The 20513-nt window shown below is 39.1% G+C and overlaps 1 protein-coding gene across 2 annotated transcripts in view; it reads right to left on the reverse strand.

Annotated features, from left to right (window-relative positions):
- Positions 1–934: 934 nt before the first annotated feature.
- xxylt1 (xyloside xylosyltransferase 1) overlaps positions 935–20513 on the reverse strand; it is a 33120-nt gene continuing 13541 nt past the window's right edge. For both annotated transcript variants that reach the window (XM_054789056.1, XM_054789057.1), the window contains 2 exons: positions 19330–19462; positions 935–5263 (listed from right to left, as the gene is read on the reverse strand). In XM_054789056.1, coding sequence (XP_054645031.1) covers positions 4867–5263; positions 19330–19462 — 530 coding nt within the window. In that variant the 3' untranslated portion in view covers positions 935–4866. The remainder of the gene's footprint in view (positions 5264–19329; positions 19463–20513) is intronic.

Consider the following 20513-nt stretch of genomic DNA (forward strand, 5'->3'; position numbering starts at 1 on the left):
TTCGGGTAGAGTCCGACCCTCTGGAACAAATGAATGAAGCTAACCAAGGTTCCAGTGTATTTTCTCTCAACATTTTGGTTGCACGTCAAATTGTAGCACATAAATGTTCTATTTCCATGACGCTACATAGGATGTTGTGATATGGAACATTGGAGAACATTGGAAAAGTGGCGATCCACACCCTGGACTTGATTTTTATACATTTTCCTTCCTGTCTCGGTGAAGAATGCCTGACTATTCATGAGAAAAAGCAGACATACGCAGGATGTGTTCAAACATACATTAACTTGAGTCGTGCAGACTTAGAAGCAATTTGTCCTTTATTGCTTTGTAACGAGCCAATCGTCTGCTGCGTAACCGAATGAGGAATTTAGGTCAGCAGTGAACAAACGTGAACTCAAGGTTTGCTTCCACAAAGCCACGGCATTTGCATCCGCCCCGCGTCAGTCAGTGAATCAGTTCCTTTTGATTCACAACAATTTCAACACATATGGCGGATAATCTGTCTGAAGTGTGTTACCGTCGTCCTAATGGATGCACCGTGTGAGTGTGTCTTCATCATTGGAGATGCTGTGCACGTCCTGTTGCATGTGCCGTAGCACACTGACCCACTTCTGCTGCTGAGCGTCCGTCTGACCTCCAACAACCGCACATGAGCCTTTTTGGTCTCACTGCGGGTCAGATACAGCTTTACAAGAATATGCATTCATATTCTATAGGCAGCACTGTTAAATATCATATTGTGGCGGACACGGGGGGCTGCTGGTTTGGGGGCGTGGTGTGGAGTTCCTTGTCTTGACATTCATTTGGCTGTTGGTGGCTGTAGATTGAAGTCCTGCTTGAGACCAACACTGCGTATTTCTGTCAACTGCCAGACTGGTGACCCCGACGTGATCCATCCCCCACTCCCTCCCCAGCTGAATCACCCGTTAGGTTCTTGCCGTATCTCTAGGAAACCTTCTGGGTGTTCGGGGTGCAATGAGAAGTCATTTTGTAAGGACCATTGCTCTGTAATCTACATTTAAAGCACACATTCATGTTATTATGGCGACGTGAGGACAGCACTCACCAACAATGCAAGGGTTTGTCATGTACCATCACCATCATACACACACACACACACACGATGGGGTCACTGATGATGAGCCACTGTCCACCATCATGGCCTTTCATGCCATCAAACACCACATTATGCAGTCAGGGCTGGTTGTCTTTGAGTCGTTTGCATCGAACGTGAACTTGAATCCTCTGTGGGAGCCGGTGAAAAGAGTCACGGAGGAGCTCAAACTGGACGGTGCAAGTTAATTCTCCCTGTGCATTTTGAAGTAGGGCAACGTAGAGCCCTCATTCCGGCGAGATGGAGTCATATATTATGTGTCACCCTCGCCGGCCAGCGTTCACACTCTCCATCCTCCAAGAACTTCATTTCTAATCCATATCTTGCAAATAAATGGCGGTGATACGTCTCGGGCGAGCACTTGAGACGGCATAGTCATGAATCTCACTGTTGGACAACGAGATCCCCGTGGTTTGCTCTGCAGCTCATCTTCTCCACTACTCACCGTATCCCGTATGGCTTCTTTTCGGTCATCCGTTTATTTTCTTCAAAGCAGGACACTCACGCAGACACATGGGCTTACATGTCTTCCAAGATTAACAGAACATCCATTTTCGGAGGACGTGTTTATCTTTCACAGAGACGGTGAAGTTTTGACATCCTTAGAATTGTTTAGAAATTTCATCATTACAAGGTTTTGCTGAATGATGAGTCGATAATTGATCCATGAGCCAATTAATCAACAACTATTTTGGTACTCAATCATATTTGGATTTAACAATGAAAAAAATCCTCTGATTTCAGCCTCTCACATGTGAATATTTGTTTATTTCCTTGGACATCTAGTATGAAAGCAGACCTATTAGCTTTGTGTTTTAGCCAAAACAGCATATCCACGCACGGCCTTGACTTTGGAAAACAGCGGTGGACAGTTTTGCTTCTTTTCTCATATGTTTGCCTTTTGTTCATATTGATTTGATCCGCCTGGGGCAGGGGTGTCCAAAGTGCAGCCCGGAGGCCATTTGTGGCTCACGGCACATTCTAAATATAGAATTTAACAAGAACCCCCCCAAAAAAGTTCAAATAGGTGGAAAATAATAATATAAAATAAAAACCCAGCAATAAATAGAAATAAACAACAGATACAAAATAAAAACACGCAAAAAAAAGAGCTGCAATTTTTTGGAGAATAAAGTCAAAATATTATGGGAATAAAGTCCTAATTACAAGAAGAAAACTTCCAAGAAGATAGCTGAAATGGATGGAAAATTTACTAATTTAAAAAAAAAAAAAAAAAGCAGAGATGGGAAAAATCAGCAGTAATTTTACAAGTTTTAATTCAAAATATTAAGACACAAACGTTGTACAAAAAAAGTCACAGCATTATAAAGGAAAATAAAGTCATTTTTGTAGCATAAAGATGAAATATTAAAGAAAAAAGTCATTATTAAGAGAAACAAAACAACAAATAAAGTTGTAATTTTTGGAAAATTAGGTTGTGGAAAAAGTTGGAATGTTATTGAGAATAAAGTCTAAATATTATGGGAATAAAGTCATAAATACAAGAAAATTGACAAGAAGAAAGTTGAAATAGTTGGAACATTAAAAGAAAAAACAGTCAAAATGTAAAAAGAGCGCTGTTATTTTCGAGAGTAAAGTCAAAATATCAAGAGAAATACTGAAAACAAGGATTTATAATTTTTTTAAGTTCATATTTTTTCAGAAACGTGCCTTCAAAAGAAGTAGTTTGGAGGTGTGGACTGGGAAACCAAATGGGGTCATGGTTGGAGTCCTTACCTCATCCCATTTCCCATTTGACAATGATACTGCAAAAATGGAGCATTTTACACGAGTTTTTCTACAAGTTGGGATCCAAAGGTGTTCCATCTGCAGGCCCTTGGCCAAAACTCCACGGCCTCCTGACACTGGATCTCGTCTTTCAACACCGTTTTGTCACAAATGTAAAGACATAAAACAAAAAAGGTGCAACGTTGACGCCCCGTCCATGTTTTCCGTTGCTGCGTTATACAGGAGTTCCTTGCTTTCATGACGAAAACCCGCCCATTCATCTGTGTTTTTGGTCCAACATTGGTGTGTACCGATCCTGCGGTTACAAATGTATCCTAGAATGATGTATGCCGCTCCAACCTCAGCAAACTAAGCTTTCCAATGACGCGGAACACGCCCCGGCACACGGCGTAAAACCCTGGCGTCGTCATAAAACTAGTGCAGTCTTCACCGATTTTCTCAAATATATTCATTCATAGACAGTCGCAGTTTTGTGGTTGACTACGGCAGATTAGGAGTCACAAGTATGCATTTTCAAGCTTATTTTACGCATTTTTGTCTAAATGGTCAAGTGGGTTATGTTTACGCCAGGCATTTATCTGTTTGTTTGTGTTCAAAATAGTTCTGAAATGGATTTGGATGACATTTTCAGGAATTGTCGGAAATGGGATATAGAAGAACTGATTCCGTTTCGGGGGTGGTCCGGATCACCGTCTGGATGCAGGAATTTTTTTCAAGGATTCTTTAACATTGCAAGATAGGACCGTTTTTGGCATTTTTGCATCTAATTCCACAAAAAATGGTCCAAGCAGTTGGGGAAAAACAAAATACAGGACAAGTTTCCAACAGGTTCTACAAAATATCAAAGACTGATCCAGATCACGGAATAATTGCGGATACTATGATGCAGAGTATGAAACAAAAATAGGGGACCTTTGGAAGTGTCATCACAGAAAGAGAGGACATGAAGCTATAAACGTGCAACAAACACCATTAATTAAAGCCAAGACCCCGTGGAATCTATGGAACGCTATGCAGCTACTGTAGATCCAGAAGAAAACCGACATTACGGAAAATGCCATTTTTGTGAATAACTACGGAACTAATACTGATATCATGATGAATCCAATTGCTAATGCTATGTTTTCATGGTCAAGGAATCTAAATATGTAGATCAAATAAATGTAGGACTAATACTTTGTTTTTTCCATTTCTGCTTTTACATTTTCCAACTATTTCAACTTTCTTCTTGCAATTTTTGTTCTTGTATTTATGACTTAGTTCCCATAATATTTTGACTTTATTCTCAAAAAATGACAACTGTTTTTCTTTTCTTTTTTTCCCCAACTATTTCCACTTTCCTCTGGTAAATTTTCTTCTCATAATTATGACTTTATTCCCATAATACATTGACTTTGTTCTCATCTCATTTTCTAAAAATTGGAACTTTATTCTTTGCTTTGTTTCTCATAATATTACAACTTAAAAAACTTTATGCTACTAAAATATAATGCATTCTTTTCCCTCACATTATGATGTTCTTCTCATAAAATGACTTTTTCTGGTTAGATTACAACTTCTTTCTCCTGATATTTGGACGTCATGCTTGCAAAATTACTGCCGATTTTTTAAATCATTTTTGTTGTTATTTCAATGTTAAATTAATGTTAAATGTCGTTAAATTACATTTTTCGAATGTGCTGCGGACCAACAACAACAAAAAAAACAGCCGCGGGCTGCAAATAGCCCCGGGCCGTGCTTTGGACACCTGTGCTGCAGCTCTAACTGATGCTACAGTTTGTGGTGTTTTGATCGTACAGAAAAATAGTGGGAAGAAAAGCTGTCAACAACAAAGAAGACATACCGTAGCAACAATAAAGATACATTTTCATCAGTCTGCCGTGGTACTGGTGGCGGGAAAAGGGTCTCTGTAGCGCCTCGACCAGCAAGGACAGACGAGTGTGCTCTGTGGAAAACATCTTCAGTGATATGATGAAACACTGTATGTCTCGTACCTGTCATCAATCATCTGGTATGGGGCTGTTACAGTTGCCGTGGTAGATATAAACGGGTCCGTCGCATCCATAATACAACTGAAAGATGTCCCTGTAACCGTAGTCCCGCCACCAGGTGCACAGTTGACGGTTCCAGCCGCACGCCAGAGAGTAAAACAAGTCTGGATGCTCCATGCCGATCATAGTGAAGAAGTCTTGGTCCCCGAGGTGGCCCCTGAAGCTGTACCGCTCAGCAAGTTTGGCCACGTTTTTTGGCTCCAGCAGTCGGTTGTAGAGAGCCGAGCTCCTCATCGCAGCCAAGTCCAGCAGCATCACGCCGCTGTTGAAGCCAGGCTGACCCTCGGGAGGCGGTTCACCCACTCTGGTTTTAGGGTTCTCCTTGCGATACTGCCAGAATGCGTGTCTGCGACGGGGAGATGACAAATAGTCAACATCCTAGCGTCCGAGAACAACAGGACGACGCCGCTACCGCTCCCCCGTTTCCACAAACACTGCCATCAGTCATCCAGTATTTGTCCAATTATTAGAAACCTTACAAAACATGTCATTTTCACCACAACCCGTAGGAGGCGCCACAAATACTCTGTCAGGAGTGTCCAACGTGCGGACCGGGGGCCATTTGCGGCTTGTGGCTGGTTTTTAATTGGCCCCCAGTTGAGTTCAGTCAGTGTTCAAGCGCTCACCGTCTTTGTTCTGTTTCAAACCAAAATATTTCCACACGGTGGCTGTGGCATTCCCCTTACAAACTACGGCTTTTGTGCCGGCATTCATGTTAGCTACCTTGCGAGGGTGAGGAGACGACAGGAGGGTTCACTCTCTCCGTTCAATCCACTGCAGCACCGACGCGCACAGACGGCTGCAGAGTGAACCCTCTTGTCAACCAGCCTGAACGAGACACGAGGAACACAAACACACCGACAAAAATGATCGACTTTGGGGGTTTTTGAACGTTGGAATAATTGATTTATGGATTATCGGGACAGGCCTACTTCTTATTATATCTATATCAAAGCGGCAAAGTTGCATCCTTTCATTTTTCACTAAGTGGCCCTCAGTGGAAACAGTTTGCTGCATGTCCTTAGTCGCAAATCAATCCTCGTTTCTAACCAAAAGCTAACCCTCCAAGAAAAGTTATTATTTCTTCTGATGAACATTCACTTTTACGACTGTCCACGTTCATAAAAGCGAGGAGCAACTCTGCTCTCATGTCCGTGTGCTGAACAAACAGCAGAGAGGCCAAAAAAACAGGAAGCAAGCGGGTGCAGGAGTGCCAGAGGCTCATGCCAAGTCAGCAGCCTCCTCTGCCAACATACCACCGTTGACGTTGGCAAATGACACACGCTCATTCAATAACCTTTGCTATGTGCACAGGGAACCCTCTGTGGGATTTCGATATACGGTACAGTGGAACCTCGGCTTTCGTTATTAATTCATTCCAAAAGGTCCGGTGAAAACACAATCGTACGAAAACCGAAGCAGTTTCTCCCGTAAAGAATCGCGAAACCCCAATTCATCCGCTCCAGACACCCAAAAGCTTTTCATGCAGATATGCTAAGAGGTTTTGCTGTCCATAATACAATAACTACACTACACAACTAAAAAAGGGAGAAACCAGCTTTTTGTGAAAAGATACATTTGAAGCACAACTTTCACTTTGACACAAATATTTTTTTGCTTTTGTGACCGCTCAAGTATCTAAACAACTATACCAACATAACCAACACAAAAAATAGGTTGTTTTCCAACAAAATAACAATTTATTTATGAACGAACTATTTTCAATTTTCACATTTGGAACTACAGTCAAACCTGTCTATAGCGGCCACTAAAGGGAAACGGCAAAAGTGGCCGCTATAGGCAGATGGCCGTTATAAACAGGTTGGCGGCCATTTTGAATTTGTGCGCGCACATATTAACATGTCTGTCATTAGAAGCTTGTTGTGTTTGCAGATACATATAATTATACTGTTACATGTTGACCAGTAGAGGGCACTGTGGGACTGCGGATAAAAGTTGTAAAGAACCATTAGGCTTGTTATTCTACACCACCCACAGAACAAAGCTGTGCTACTTTTTATACGGCAGAGTGTCATTACAGCTTTAGTTCATCAGGAAGTGACGGGAAGTGACGGTGGGCGTCACGAGCAGGAGAGCTAGCTGCGAGTGTGGAGAAAGTTGGGAAGTGTGTTTATGTTGGCGTGGATGTAAAGTCCTGCAGTGTTCTCCGCTGTTAATAAAGCCATTAAAGTGCATCGGCGACGTGAGTCTCTCCTTCCCCACAACAAGCGGCATTACAGTATTGACCAGTGCACATCGTCTCACACCAGGAAATAAACGGTGTCACTGTCTGCAACAAGCTTTAAAGAAGACGGCTTTTTTTATGTGGAACAAATGACAGTGTGTGGATCTTGTGAATGATTGTGACTGAGCTACGACTCAGTAATTAAAGTCTACACACGACGGCTTCATTGATTAAAAAACAAAACTTTTTTGTGCATGAAGCTTCTGCTTGAGTCGGTATTTTGGCCTCTATATGCGGTCAGAAAAATTAAAAAATTGACCAAGGGATACAAAATGGGTGGCCGCTGGCTGCGTTAGACAGGTGTCCGCTATACACAGGGTCTATAAACCCGTACATTTTCTGCGGGGGATTTTTCAGTGGCCGCTATAGGCGGGTGGCTGTTATATACAGGTGGCCGCTAAGACAGGTTTGACTGTAGTTCCAAATGTGAAAATTGAAAATAGTTTGTTTGTAAATAAATTGTTATTTTGATGGAAAACAACCTATTTTTTGTGTTGTTTATGTTGGTATAGTTGTTTAGATACTTGAGCTGTCACAAAAGCAAAAAAAATATTTTATTCCCGGTGGCCAACCAACAGGCACGCATTTTGACCACGCCTCGCCGTCCTCCAGGCACACAACCCACAAGCTCCAGCCAGGGTACCAGTCCCCAAAACCCCGACCCGCCTCGCCGTGAGGTTAAGCGAGGGAGAGAGAGTGAGTGACAGCGCAGGCATGTGCCTGAGCACACAACAGTAGTGACTGCACGTTGTGCCTCCAAATCTGACGTTGCTACCTCAAAATTAAGGACGTGCACCTCCAAAAAAAACCTTCGAGCTGCATTGGCCAGTCTCTCTCTCTCTCTCTCCTCACCATCGCTCGCCCACAACACTTGGCCGACAAGTTACAAGAGGTTTAGTTTGCTTGCTAGAGTGTGCCCTCGACAGCAAAAATGGGAAAGAAATAGAGCAAAAGGCACAATGAGGAAAAAGCTGGAATGTTAACGGAAACAAACAATAATAACACAAATATCTGTCACTTTTTACATACATACACACACACACACACACACATGCACACACATACCCTGTTTGGGGGGGAGCAGATCTTGTGCATGTTCACAGCCGAGACCAGGGATCTCGGTCTCAAAAAGGCTGGTGACCACTGCTTTACAAAATATCAAAGTGGCAAAGATGCATCCTTTTTCACTACGTGGCCCTCGCTGGAAAAAGTTTGGACACCACTGGGTTACGGTCAGAAGCATAGACTTCCTAACTCATCTGCATTGTCGTCCTGTCACATGACACCCGACACAAGAAGTGGAGCATAATTCCACGTTATGCAAACACACTGCTGACCACTATTTTAATGTAACAATATGATCACTACTACTGGTTGTTGTTTCCAGTGGTGTAGATTCTAATATGATAGCTACTGAATACGGACCTCTTCAAGATATTTTATTTAGGTCAGCGCTTCCCTGCCCAACCAATAGAATGACACCTCAACTTGCACAAGCACATTGATCCAATTTAATAACAGCCGCACCACGCCTGCCCTCTTGCTGCTGAATGAAGCATGTGACGGAGGACGATGACCCACATCCAGCAGCTGCAGCTCGTCTGTGTTCAAGTCCCTGCACAGCGGTCGTACGCTGCGTGTACGTGCCCGACGACACAATTGGAGTGCAGAAGGAGCAGCGCAGCATTTTCTCATGCAGGGATTTATTATATCTGGCTTCACGATGACCATACCATGGGAACAGCACCATAACCATGCATGAGAAACATCAGCCAAACAAATAAATGCCCAGCAGAGGCTCTGCCTTGGTTTCAAAGGGGTGCAGAACGCCCCTTACCCAGCTGCGTTTCTATGTATTTTTTATTTAATACAGAGACATTTGCAAAATGAATGGGCTTATAGTGTTTGTCTGACTTCCTGTTCCCACACGGGAGCAACTACTGTATATATTTTTTCCATGAAGTCATATTAGTAGTATAACGCATCGCAATGAATCGCAAGATGTTTAACATTGTAGGTCAGTGGCTCCTCAAACTATCCCTTCAGACATGTGACCGGAAGCCACGCACGCACTTAAAAAATATAAATCAGTATCTGGAAGCAAACAATTAAACATCTAAGTCGGTGTTATTTATCACCTCTTTCATATATTTAATTTATTATTATTTTTTAAAAAATGTAATTAATTCAAGGGTGTCCAAAGTGCGTCCCGGGGGCCATCTGCAGCTCACAGCTGTTTTTTCATTGGCCCATGGCACATGCTAAAACTATAATTCAAATAAAATACTGGGAAAAAAAACAAACAGCAAAAATTGAATAATCAGCAGTAATTTTACAAGAATAAAGTCAAAATATAAAAAAAAAAGTTATAATCTAAGAAGCAAAAAGTCAATTTTGCAAGAGTACAAAGAAATTCCATAAGAAAAAGTGTTCCAAAAATCCTGTACGTTAACCGTGCAATAACCCTGTGGCTGGATCAACACGTTCACAGCTGTAAATAGTGCACACTATATCATTTCTTCATTTATGTTACCTTGATTTTTGCACAAAGTCATTTCAGTGGCATCCTTTTTGGAACATTAGGTTGGGGAAAAAGTTATAATATTACGGGAATAATGTCATCATTATGAGAATAAAATATCATTAATTATATTATATTAAAGAAAATATATATATTTTTAAGTTGTAATATAACGAGAAACCAACAAAACAAAGAATAAAGTTGCAATTTTTGGAAAATTTGTTTGGGGAAAAAGTTACATATAGCATTACAGTAATAAAGTAAAAATATTCTGGGAATAAAGTCATAATTACAAGAAGAAAATTTACAAGAAGAAAGTTGAAATATTTGTTAAATTAAAAAAAGAAAGTGGAAATGAAAAAAAACAGCTGCAATTTTCTATTAATATTAATAATAATATTAAAGAAAAAATACCTTCTTTTTTTTAAAGTCGTAATATGGTGACACGCAAAACAAAGAATAAAGAATTACGTTGGATAAAACGTCTGAATATTACCGAATATTATAAAGTGAAAATATTATGTCAGTAAAGTCATAATTATGAGAAGAAAATTCACATGAAGAAAGTTAAAATAAGTGGGAAAAAAAACAAAAAAACAACAACAAAAATGGAAAAAAAATCTGTAATGTTACAAGAATAAAGTCAAAATATGAAAAGAAAAAAGGCGTATTCTAACGAGAAAAAAGGCACAAGAATTTTTACAAGAATAAACTTGTAAAATTATGAGGGGAAAAAAGTCATTTTTAGAAGCATAGACTTGAAATAGTGAAGAAAAAAAATACTTTTTTAAAAAAGTCATAATATTATGAGAAACAAACAAAAGGAAATAAAGTTGTAATTTTTGGTTTTTATTTGGTTGGGGAAAATGTTGGGGAAAAAATATAAAGTGAAAATATTATGGGAAAAAAGTTAAAATATTATGAGAAGAAAATAAAATTACAAAGACTATTTAAAGAAGAAACTTGAAATATTTGGAAAATTAAAAAAACAGCAAAAATGGGACCAAAGTTGATAATGATACAATAATAGGCTTTTTTTTACTTGTGTATATGACAATGTTGAGATGCAGTTTTTTCTTGACATATCGTGTACATACAGTAGCTTCTTAGCATATCTACATGTGTTGCTTTACAAAATAGCAAAGTGCCAAAGCTGCATCCTTTCATTTTTCACTATGTGGCCCTCACTGGAAAAAGTTTGGACACCCCTGGACAATCACTATAATATATTGGACTTCATATCCAGGGCTTACATACACACTGACATTGTAATTATATGGCATTCTTCAGCTTGCTCTGTTGAGCACCCAACAGGACAGATGCCTTCAGATGGCCGTCTTGCCTCTCGTATCGCCGTCTTGCCAGCCTAACAGTGGCGGAAAGGGCGGGAAAAAGAAAAGAAAAAATCAACGAGTGACAGAGTCCTTCTGTGCTGTGAGCTCCGGCAAATGTGTCCTCCAGTTTGTTCCCGACAAGAAGCAGCTAATTGTCGATCGACGTGTTACACAATTTTAACTAAGTTTGTTTGGCTGTGAAGGAATCATGTCTTCTTCAGCAAACATGAGATCCAAACCAGGCAGAAAGACATTGGGCAATCAAAATACCCCAAAATCATTTTACTGTGGGGTTGTTTTTTTTCGTTATCTCAGACACTTATGCAAGTGGATTTTGTCTCTTGGGGCTTTTAAACATTCCGAATGCAGCTGTTTTTTCCCCTCCTGTTAATACTGAAGGCTTCAGTGGCAGGATGTGCTGTGAATGGTGAGAGGAAGCATTGTCCCGCATCATATTCTGTCCATTAGAACCTCAATAAGGAGTCCAACGCAGTCCTCTCTGTTGAAAACAGGAAAGCCCTCCAGAGGAGAGGATGCACATCATCGCTTGCCCGTCCAAACTTGCTGCTTTCAGTTTGTTATGTGCTAAACAGCAAGCTGTTGTTGGAGTTGGGGCCTTGCTCTACGGCTATCATTCATCAAAACAACAGCTTCACAAAAATAATCGTTAGTTGCAGTCCTAAAAAAGTACTGGGTTTAGTCCAGGGGTGTACAAAGTGAGGCCCAGGGGCCATCTGTGGCCCGTGGCTGTTTTTTTATTGGCCCCGTACGCGCTAAAAATATAATTAACTGGAAAACTTAGAGAAAAAAAAATCACCCCAAAACAACAGCAAATATGGAAAAATCACCTGTAATTTTACAAGAATAAAGTCAAAATGTTAAGAGAAAAAAGTTGTAATCTAACAATAAAAAGTGTCTATTTTACAAGAATAACACTGTAGTATTATGAGGAAAATACTGTCATTTTAGTAGCATAAAATTGATATGTTAAAAGGGAAAAAAAATGTTTTTTTGTTGTTGTTTTTTAAAGGCGTAATATTAAAGTTGACATTTTTGCAAAAATTTGTTTGCATATAAAGTTGTGTAACAAAAACAATAAATGTTAAAATATTATTGAAATAAAATCATAATTACCAGAACAAAATTTACACAAAGAAAGTTGAAATAGTTGGAAAATTAATTTTAGAAGAATAAAGTCAAAATATGAAAAGAAAAAATGTCAACCAGAAAAAGTTGCAATTTTACCAGAATAACACTGCAACAATATGGGGAAAAATAACGTCATTTTATTTGCATGATGTTGGAATATTAAAGAAAAAAGATGTTTTTTTTTTTTTTTTTTTTAAATCACAATATTATAAGAAACAAACAAAACAAATAGAGTTGTCATTTTTGGAAACTTAGGGCTCTGTCACACTTTGACGATTTAGCCAGCTTACGCCAATGTATGAAAAATTTGGCCAATACGCTGGCGTACGTCGAATAAGTTATGGGTAAGTTTTGTATGTGTTAACAGCACGCGGAAGCACGACGGCATACGTCCTGAGTTGCTTCTACAGATGCACTATGGAAAGTGTCCTTACCGCCTCCATCACTGTTTAGTACGGTAACTGTACAACACGTGATAGGAAGGCACTCCAGCGGGTGATCAAGACCTCACAGAACATTGTTGGGGCAGCCCTCCCCTCACTGCAAGACATTTATACATCTAGAGTCCTACGCAGAACACACAACCTCATCAAGGACAGCACACATCCACAACACTCATTATTCACACTCCTACCGTCAGGCAGACGCTACAGGAGTTTGAAGTCCAGGACCACAAGGCTGGCAAACAGCTTTTACCCACAGGCCATCAGGCTCCTCAACGAAGCACTCGCACACGCCGCACGCAACACACTCATAGCACTTTATTTATTTATTTGTATTATTTACTTGTATTAATGTCTCTTCTGTTGTTGTTGCTTAATTTATTGGTATTTATGTTTATGTGTTTATGTTTCTTATGTTCTTATTCTTTCTTGTGTTTTCTTTTTTTTCTTGGGAGAATGAACAGAATAAGATTTTCATTGCATGGTATAACTGCTGTTTTACCATGCACATGACAATAAAACTCTCTTGAATCTTGAATCTTGAATACGTCGTAGTACGTCTAAGTCGTCCAAAAATTTTGTTCCTGCATAAAACTTTTCGACGTATGTCAACGTATGATTCATACGTCCCGCATCCGCGGGCAATAATTTATGCGATCGTTGACGCCCGTTCACACACGTTATTTGTAAGTTATGTACAAGTCGTAATACGTCAACATACCTTGAGACAGAACTGCCTTCTTGGCGAGGGGAGATGGAGATGGAGGCTGTCGTGTTTGCATTTGCAGGTAAGTGCGCAGCTTGAACAGTAGAGGGCACTGTGACACTGGGAATGGAACCAACTTTTTTTTGATTTTCTATCAACTTTATTAATGCCTTAGCGAGTCACAAACCCATGAGTGGTAGCGTATGCAGCCTACACCAGGGGTCTCAGACTCGCAGCCCCCGGGATGATAGTTTGCGGCCCCCGTCTTAATATGAAGGATTAATATTCGTGTGGCCCGCAAGTTTGATATGAATGACACTTGTCGTGTGCGGAGCTGAACGAACCACACTCTCTAACTTATTGTGTGGAGATATGGGGTGATAACTCTCAACGTCATTTTCACTCGCTAATGCCGCGTACAGAGAACAGACAAATCCCTTATTTTTTAAATCACAAATATTCAAATTTGTTAATTTAGCAAATTTTCAAACCGCTAAAATAATGTATAAAGTTAACAATAACCTGCTACCCAAAAATGTCATACAATAAAAATATGACCATAGGGAAAAAGTTGAAACACTTACTGTATATGCGAGAACAACGCCAAAAATTCACAGCATTTCAGTACAGGGAATTCAATTATGGAACAGATTGAGCAAGGAACTCTAAGATGCACTAAGATGAGCGAATTCAAGAAACAATACAAGCAGTTGATGTTTGCAAAATACAAAGCAGAAGAGTCTTGGACTTGTTTTGTTATGCCTGTCTCTATTTATTATTATTTATTCATTATTATACTGATTATTATATTTATTGTGAAAAAAAATCGTAATAATGATATTGTTACATTACCTTATTATTTTATGTATTAAAAAAACAAAAGAAATCACATATGGAATACAGGAAGTGAATAAAATGTACTGCACAAGATGTGGGAGGGATGAGGGGTAGGATTAAATAAGCTCTGCTTCTTCCTACTCCTTTTGGACATGTGGAATGTGAAATGATTCATGGGATGTATTGCATTGCAACTTGCATGCATGTTCAAATCAAATGAAACCATGACCAGAACTTCTTACTTCTTCTTACAAAATATCGAAGTGGCAAGGATGCATCCTTTCATTTTTCACTGTGTGGCCCTTGCTGGACAAAGTTTGGACGCCCCTTGTCTAGTCAAACCAGGATGACAAAAGCAGAGGACTCCCATTACCTCCTGCAGATACAACTTTACCTCCTACCTGTAGCTACAGTACAGTCCATCATGCCCTACATTTAATGCAAATATTAATAGCAGTACTTCTCCTTCAACCACCTTGAGACTACGTCCAGTTAAATAGTCCATTGTTTCTTCAACACAGATGATCAAACCCCCCCGGAGCAAACAACCAGGCTATGCGTTTGTTCCAGTAAGCAGCTGCAACACAAGCTGACCTCACTTCACATCGTCCTACTACACTTCCCAGATACCTACACACACACACACACGTCCTGTTTTGATGCCCTATCTGGTTGGGGGGAAAAAACAGCAAAGTAACAGTTGAGCTGTGTTTGTCTTATTAAGCTGGACAGGGAAGGGAAAATATTGGCGGAACAAAGAGCTTGGAATTTGGAATAAGCGTGTTATACAAACACACACACTCTCACACACAATCAAATGGTGTCATAATAAGACAGGGGGAGGAGGAGGGGGACAACTGCAAAAGTTGATGACTTCCTGAATCACGAAGCTTCTCCCTCAAAAAGTTGATAGAAAGGAAGCAAAACATCTACAGTGGTGTGAAAAAGTGTTGGCATCCTTCCTGATTTCTTTTTTTTTTTTGCATGTTTGTCACACTTAAATGTTTCAGATCATCAAACAAATGTAAATTTTAGTCAATGACAACACGACTCAACACAAAATGCAGTTTTTAAATGAAACTTTTTATTGTTAAGGGAGAAAAAAATTCCAATGCTACATGTCCCTGTGTGAAAATCATTTTTTCTTAGTTTTTTTTCCCTTAATAAAAAAGTTTCATTTAAAAACTGCATTTAGTGTTGAGTTGTGTTGTCATTGACTAATATTTCAATTTGTTTGATGATCTGAAACATTTAAGTGTGACAAACATGCAAAAAAAAAAAAAAAGAAATCAGGAAGGAACATGTCCCTGACATGATTTATCTTTGCTAAAATATGCTATACATTGTTTGTAATTATATTCTACAATGTTAGATTTTTTAAAGCCAACGGTACATTTGCAAAATGCCATTTCTAGTTGATGGCGCCAGCCATGACGAGCTAGTTGTCGCTGTGCAGTCTCATTTCCGGAAGTGACGGCATCGGTGTACGATCACTCAGGTAAACAAACATGGCGGTGTACAAGACGGAGGATGTTTACAGTGATTAGAGCGAAGATTTGAGCCATAAGGAGGAAGAAACACTTGAACGCAAATGAAATACAGAACACAAACAGAATGGAAAGTGTAAAATGACTCAAGAGTTGCTTATCACTGAAGTATTGCAGCCTTATGGCCATCATGGAATAGTGTTTAGAAGACATAAACAAGACATGACTTACTCTCTTGTACCAACTTTGACGTAGTGGTCGTTCTTTGTTGTTGTTTTTTTTTTTTTTTTTCCTGTGTACCGGTGGAATAACATCCTTTTTCAAAATGCGTTTATAGCATTTTCAAAATAAAAGTTTTCCTTCGAAGCAGTCATCAGTGAAATGATGACCGCAAAGGACAGAACCCGTCTGTCTCTCGTTCTCTGCACTTGCTTCATCCACTGTTGTCTTAAACCTTCCTCTTTAGGAAAAGAAAACTTACAGTGTCACTCAGATACTCAGATACTCAGATACTGTGAACATCCAGCAGCAACACGAATGTTTGGTATTTTTACTATTTTTGAAAAATAAACTGAACGACGAGCTACCCGGAGAAGCGTTTGTTTACTCCGCTTTAGCTTCCAGAACTAGCTAGTTTGTCATGATTGGCGCCATGAACTGGAATTTTTCAAAAATCAAACAAAGTAGAACATAATTACACACAATATATAACATATTGAAGCAAAGTTGATGAATCTTGTCAGGGACCCTTTAAAAACGTGTTGTTCCCGCTTGACCTGAATGCCTCACATTCCTCATGACTAAGTCTTCTGCAGTCATGACTCAGCATTTATGTCATGCAAGCACACTGTAGCAGGAAGACTTCCTTGACAAGAACGCACCAAAACCATGATGGATAGACTAAATAATAAATAAAGTAAATAAATAAAGTATCTTAATCCATATGTGACGGGGAGGTTGGGGTTGTGGAGGAGTGAGCAGAATGTTCATTTCCTCCAGACAGAAGGCACACAGAGCGTGACAACAAAGCCTTTGCTGATTGATTACCAGCTTGGATGGTGCCAAATTCTCAGTAATCTCCAGAATAAAAGACCAGACCTGCATCGTGCCAGCAGCACCGCCGCTAGAAATGCACCAAAGCTTCCTGTGCAAACACCAAAGAAGGGATGTCTAAAGTGCGGCCCGGGGGCCATTAGCGGCCCACAGCACATTCTGGAAATATAATTTAATGAAAAAACTAAAAAAAAAAATAAAAAAAACAGCATAAATAGAAAAACCAGCAGTACTTTTACAAAAATAAAGTCAACATACTAAGAGAAAAAGGATGCAATCTAACAAGAAGAAGAATAACATTGTAATGTTATGAGGAAAAATAACATCATTTTAGGAGCATTAAGTTGAGATATTAAAGAAAGACGTCTTCTTTTGTTTTTAAACTCAAAACAAAACAAAACAATGAACAAAGTTATAATTTTTTTGGAAAATTAACTTGGGCAAAAAGTTACAGTGCTATGAGAATAAAGTCAAAATACAAATGGGAATAAATTCATAATTACAAGAAGAAAATTGACCAACAAAAGTTTAAATAGTCAGAAAATAAATAAACCACAGAAATGGAAAACAACAGCTGTAATTTTATGAGAATAAAGTCAAAATATGAAGAGAAAAAAACTACATTCTAATGAAAAGGTTTCTATGAGAAAAATGTGTATTATTATGAGGAAAAATAACATAATTTTAGTAGCAAAAGTTAAAGTATTAAAGAAAGACATAATTGAAAAAAAGTCGCAATATTGTGGAAAAACAAAACAATGAACAAAGTAAATTTGTATTTTTTTTGGAAAATTTTATCGGGGAAAAAGTTATAATGTTACGAGAATAAAGTCAAAATATTATGGGAATAAATATTCATAATTGCAAGACGAAAATGGGCAAAAACAAAGATCGAATAGCTGGGAAAAAAGACAACAGCAGAAATGAAAAAAAAATGCTACAATTTAACAAGAATAAAGTGAAAAAATTAAGAAAAAAGGTGTATTTTAACAACAAAAAAGACTGCAATTTTACAAGCATAAGTAATATTGTGGGGGGAAAATAGTATCATTTCAGTAGCAGAGAGTTGGAATATTCAAGAAAAACATTTTTTTTTTTGAGAGTTGTAATATTATGGGAATAAAGTCCTACCATAGTCATGAGAAGAAAATGTAAGATTATTTAAGAAAGTTGAAATACACTAGGTCCCCAACTTATGAACATCCGACTTGCAAACATTCGGAGATACGAGCGCAACCTGACTGGTCTATATTTTCATGTGTTTTGCCTTGTAGTAACTCAATACACTAAGTCCCCAACTTACGAACATCCGACTAGCCAACATTCGGAGATACGAACACAAGCCGACTGGTCTACATTTTTATGTGTTTTGCCTTATAAGTCCATATTTATTTACTGTATATTTAAGTCCATATTTCACATGCTCGACCAGTAGAGGGCACTGTGACACTGCTAATGGGACCAACAGGCAATGAACACCAGGGGGAGGAGACGTAAAGAAAAGCTAAGTTGTAGTTGTAAGATACAACCCGGACAGAGCGTGTGATTAAAGTTTATGAAGAGTTAATAGGCCTGCTTAATTCTACACCACCCACAGAACACTACCTCTTTTAGAAGAGTCTAACGACGATGACCATTTGTCCTTTTTTCAATATCTCCTCCTCCACCACAATGACGTTTGCTTGACCACTCCTCTACACTCCTCTTCAAAGGTAAATAACAATAACGTATTATTATATCACTTTTATTATTGTTGTTTTTTTTCATTAATTATCCTGGTTTAATATTACTACTGCATCCAAACTCATATTTACATACATACACATATACTGTATATGTATACACGTACATGTAGTACCTATATCATTGGTAATATTACCTTTTGTTGGACTTACGAACAAATCGACTTGCGAACAGTCGTCTGGAACCAATTGTGTTCGTTAGTTGGGGACCTAGTGTAGTTAAAAAACGAAAAAAACAAAAATGGGGGAAAAGAAGAACAAAGCGTGAAGTTGATACTGATAATAAATATGCTTTTTCACCTGTATCACAAAGCTGAGATGCATTTTTTTCCTGAAATACGGTATATACCTGTATAACTTCTTAGCAAATATACAGTACATGTGTTGCTTTACAAAATATCAATGTGGCCTTCGCTGGAAAAAGTTTGGACACCCCTGCCCAATATAGTAGACATAACAAGAGGAAATAAGCCTCATGCTTGTGTGTGTTGCTGAGCTGTTGCTGGGCTCAGTGGGGGGCGGAATGGAAGTGATGTCGGGAGTTCAGAGTTGAGTTGTAGCTTGGCGTGGGTTACGGCTGCAACAGTAGCTCGTGTTATTACGGTGCCTGTTATGAGATCATTCACACCTGCAAAAAAAGCCTGTTGTTCCGGTGATCAAGTGGTGCTGGTGTGTTGTGTCACCTCCCCGGACATTACAGTAACATTACTGACAGCTAGCGACCAGTGTTGAATACTACATATGACCACAACATCTCTGAAGACTGTACCAAAATGCACTACTGTGTCTTTAAAAGTGTAAAACTAGTAAGAATACTGTCGTTTCAGCTATTGCACATGTTACTTTAGTGTTATTTTAAGTGTTAAAAGCTGCTGCGTTGCGTGAGCGTGGATACCTGTACACTGGTTGCATCTCTCTGGCGATGCCGATGACAGCTCCCGCTGCAAAGCGATCAAATTCCTGGAAGAGGTCCCTGATGTTGGTCCTGTACTTCAGGTCCAGGTCGAGCTGCACGATGCGCGTCAAACCTGCAAGCATGCGTGCGACTTTTGAGCAGCTGTGTAAAACAGACAGCCGATTCATTCAGGAAATACGAGCGTATGCTTAGAGATGCCACATAAAAACAGCCAGCACGTGTTGGAAGTCAAAAGTATGCACAAATAAAAGGGCGGCTTGAAGCAAGCATGTGGCCGAAGCGTGATGAAATCAGTGGATTGTTTGTATCCAGGATGTTCAAGTTTTCATCTGGTCATTGTTTCAACTTCCTTTGCTCTTCAGTTGGCATGGTAATGAAAGAAGAGGGAAACGGTGGGTGACGGTGTCATGGACAGACCACCATTCATTCTACCGATGAGGACGCGTTGGAGAGGAGGCATTCATCAGCCAGTGTGTGGAAGTAATAAAAAGGACAAAGGCTGGTATTTCAACACAAAGCTAGCTCAGTTTATCATGCGGTTACATCAGGGGCGTTCAAAGGGTGGCGCGGGGGTCATGTGCGGCCCGCTGCACTTTCTAAAAATATAATTTCACGAGAAAACTAAAAAACAACAAAAAAAAAACCCAGCAGAAATGGAAAAATCTGCAGTAATATTACAAGAATAAAGTCAAAATATTAAGAGGAAAAGTTGTAATTATACTAGAAGACGGTCGTAATTTGACCAGAATGTTATGAGGAAAAATAACATTTTAATAGTTGGAAGTTGAAATATTAAATACGATTTTTTTAAAGTCGGAATATTATGAGAAACAAACAAAACAAATAAGTTGTCATTTTTGGAACATTAGGCTGCGGAAAAAGTTATAATATGATGGGAATAAAGACAAAATATTATGGGAATAAAGTCATATACTTGCGAGAAAGTTGAGATAGCTAGGTAAAACAAGAAAAAAGATGCAATTGTACCACAATAAACCCGTTTTACGAGGAAAAATTATAATTTTATCATATCATATCAAAATCATTTTAATAACAAGTTATGGTGGCAATATTGAACATGTGTGTCACAAAGAACTACACCGTGTGGAAACCAGGGAGGGGAAAAAGGAGCTCTCCAAATGAGCAACCGCTCATCACAATGC

This window comes from Dunckerocampus dactyliophorus, chromosome 10 (assembly GCF_027744805.1).
Source record: "Dunckerocampus dactyliophorus isolate RoL2022-P2 chromosome 10, RoL_Ddac_1.1, whole genome shotgun sequence".
NCBI lineage: Eukaryota > Metazoa > Chordata > Actinopteri > Syngnathiformes > Syngnathidae > Dunckerocampus > Dunckerocampus dactyliophorus.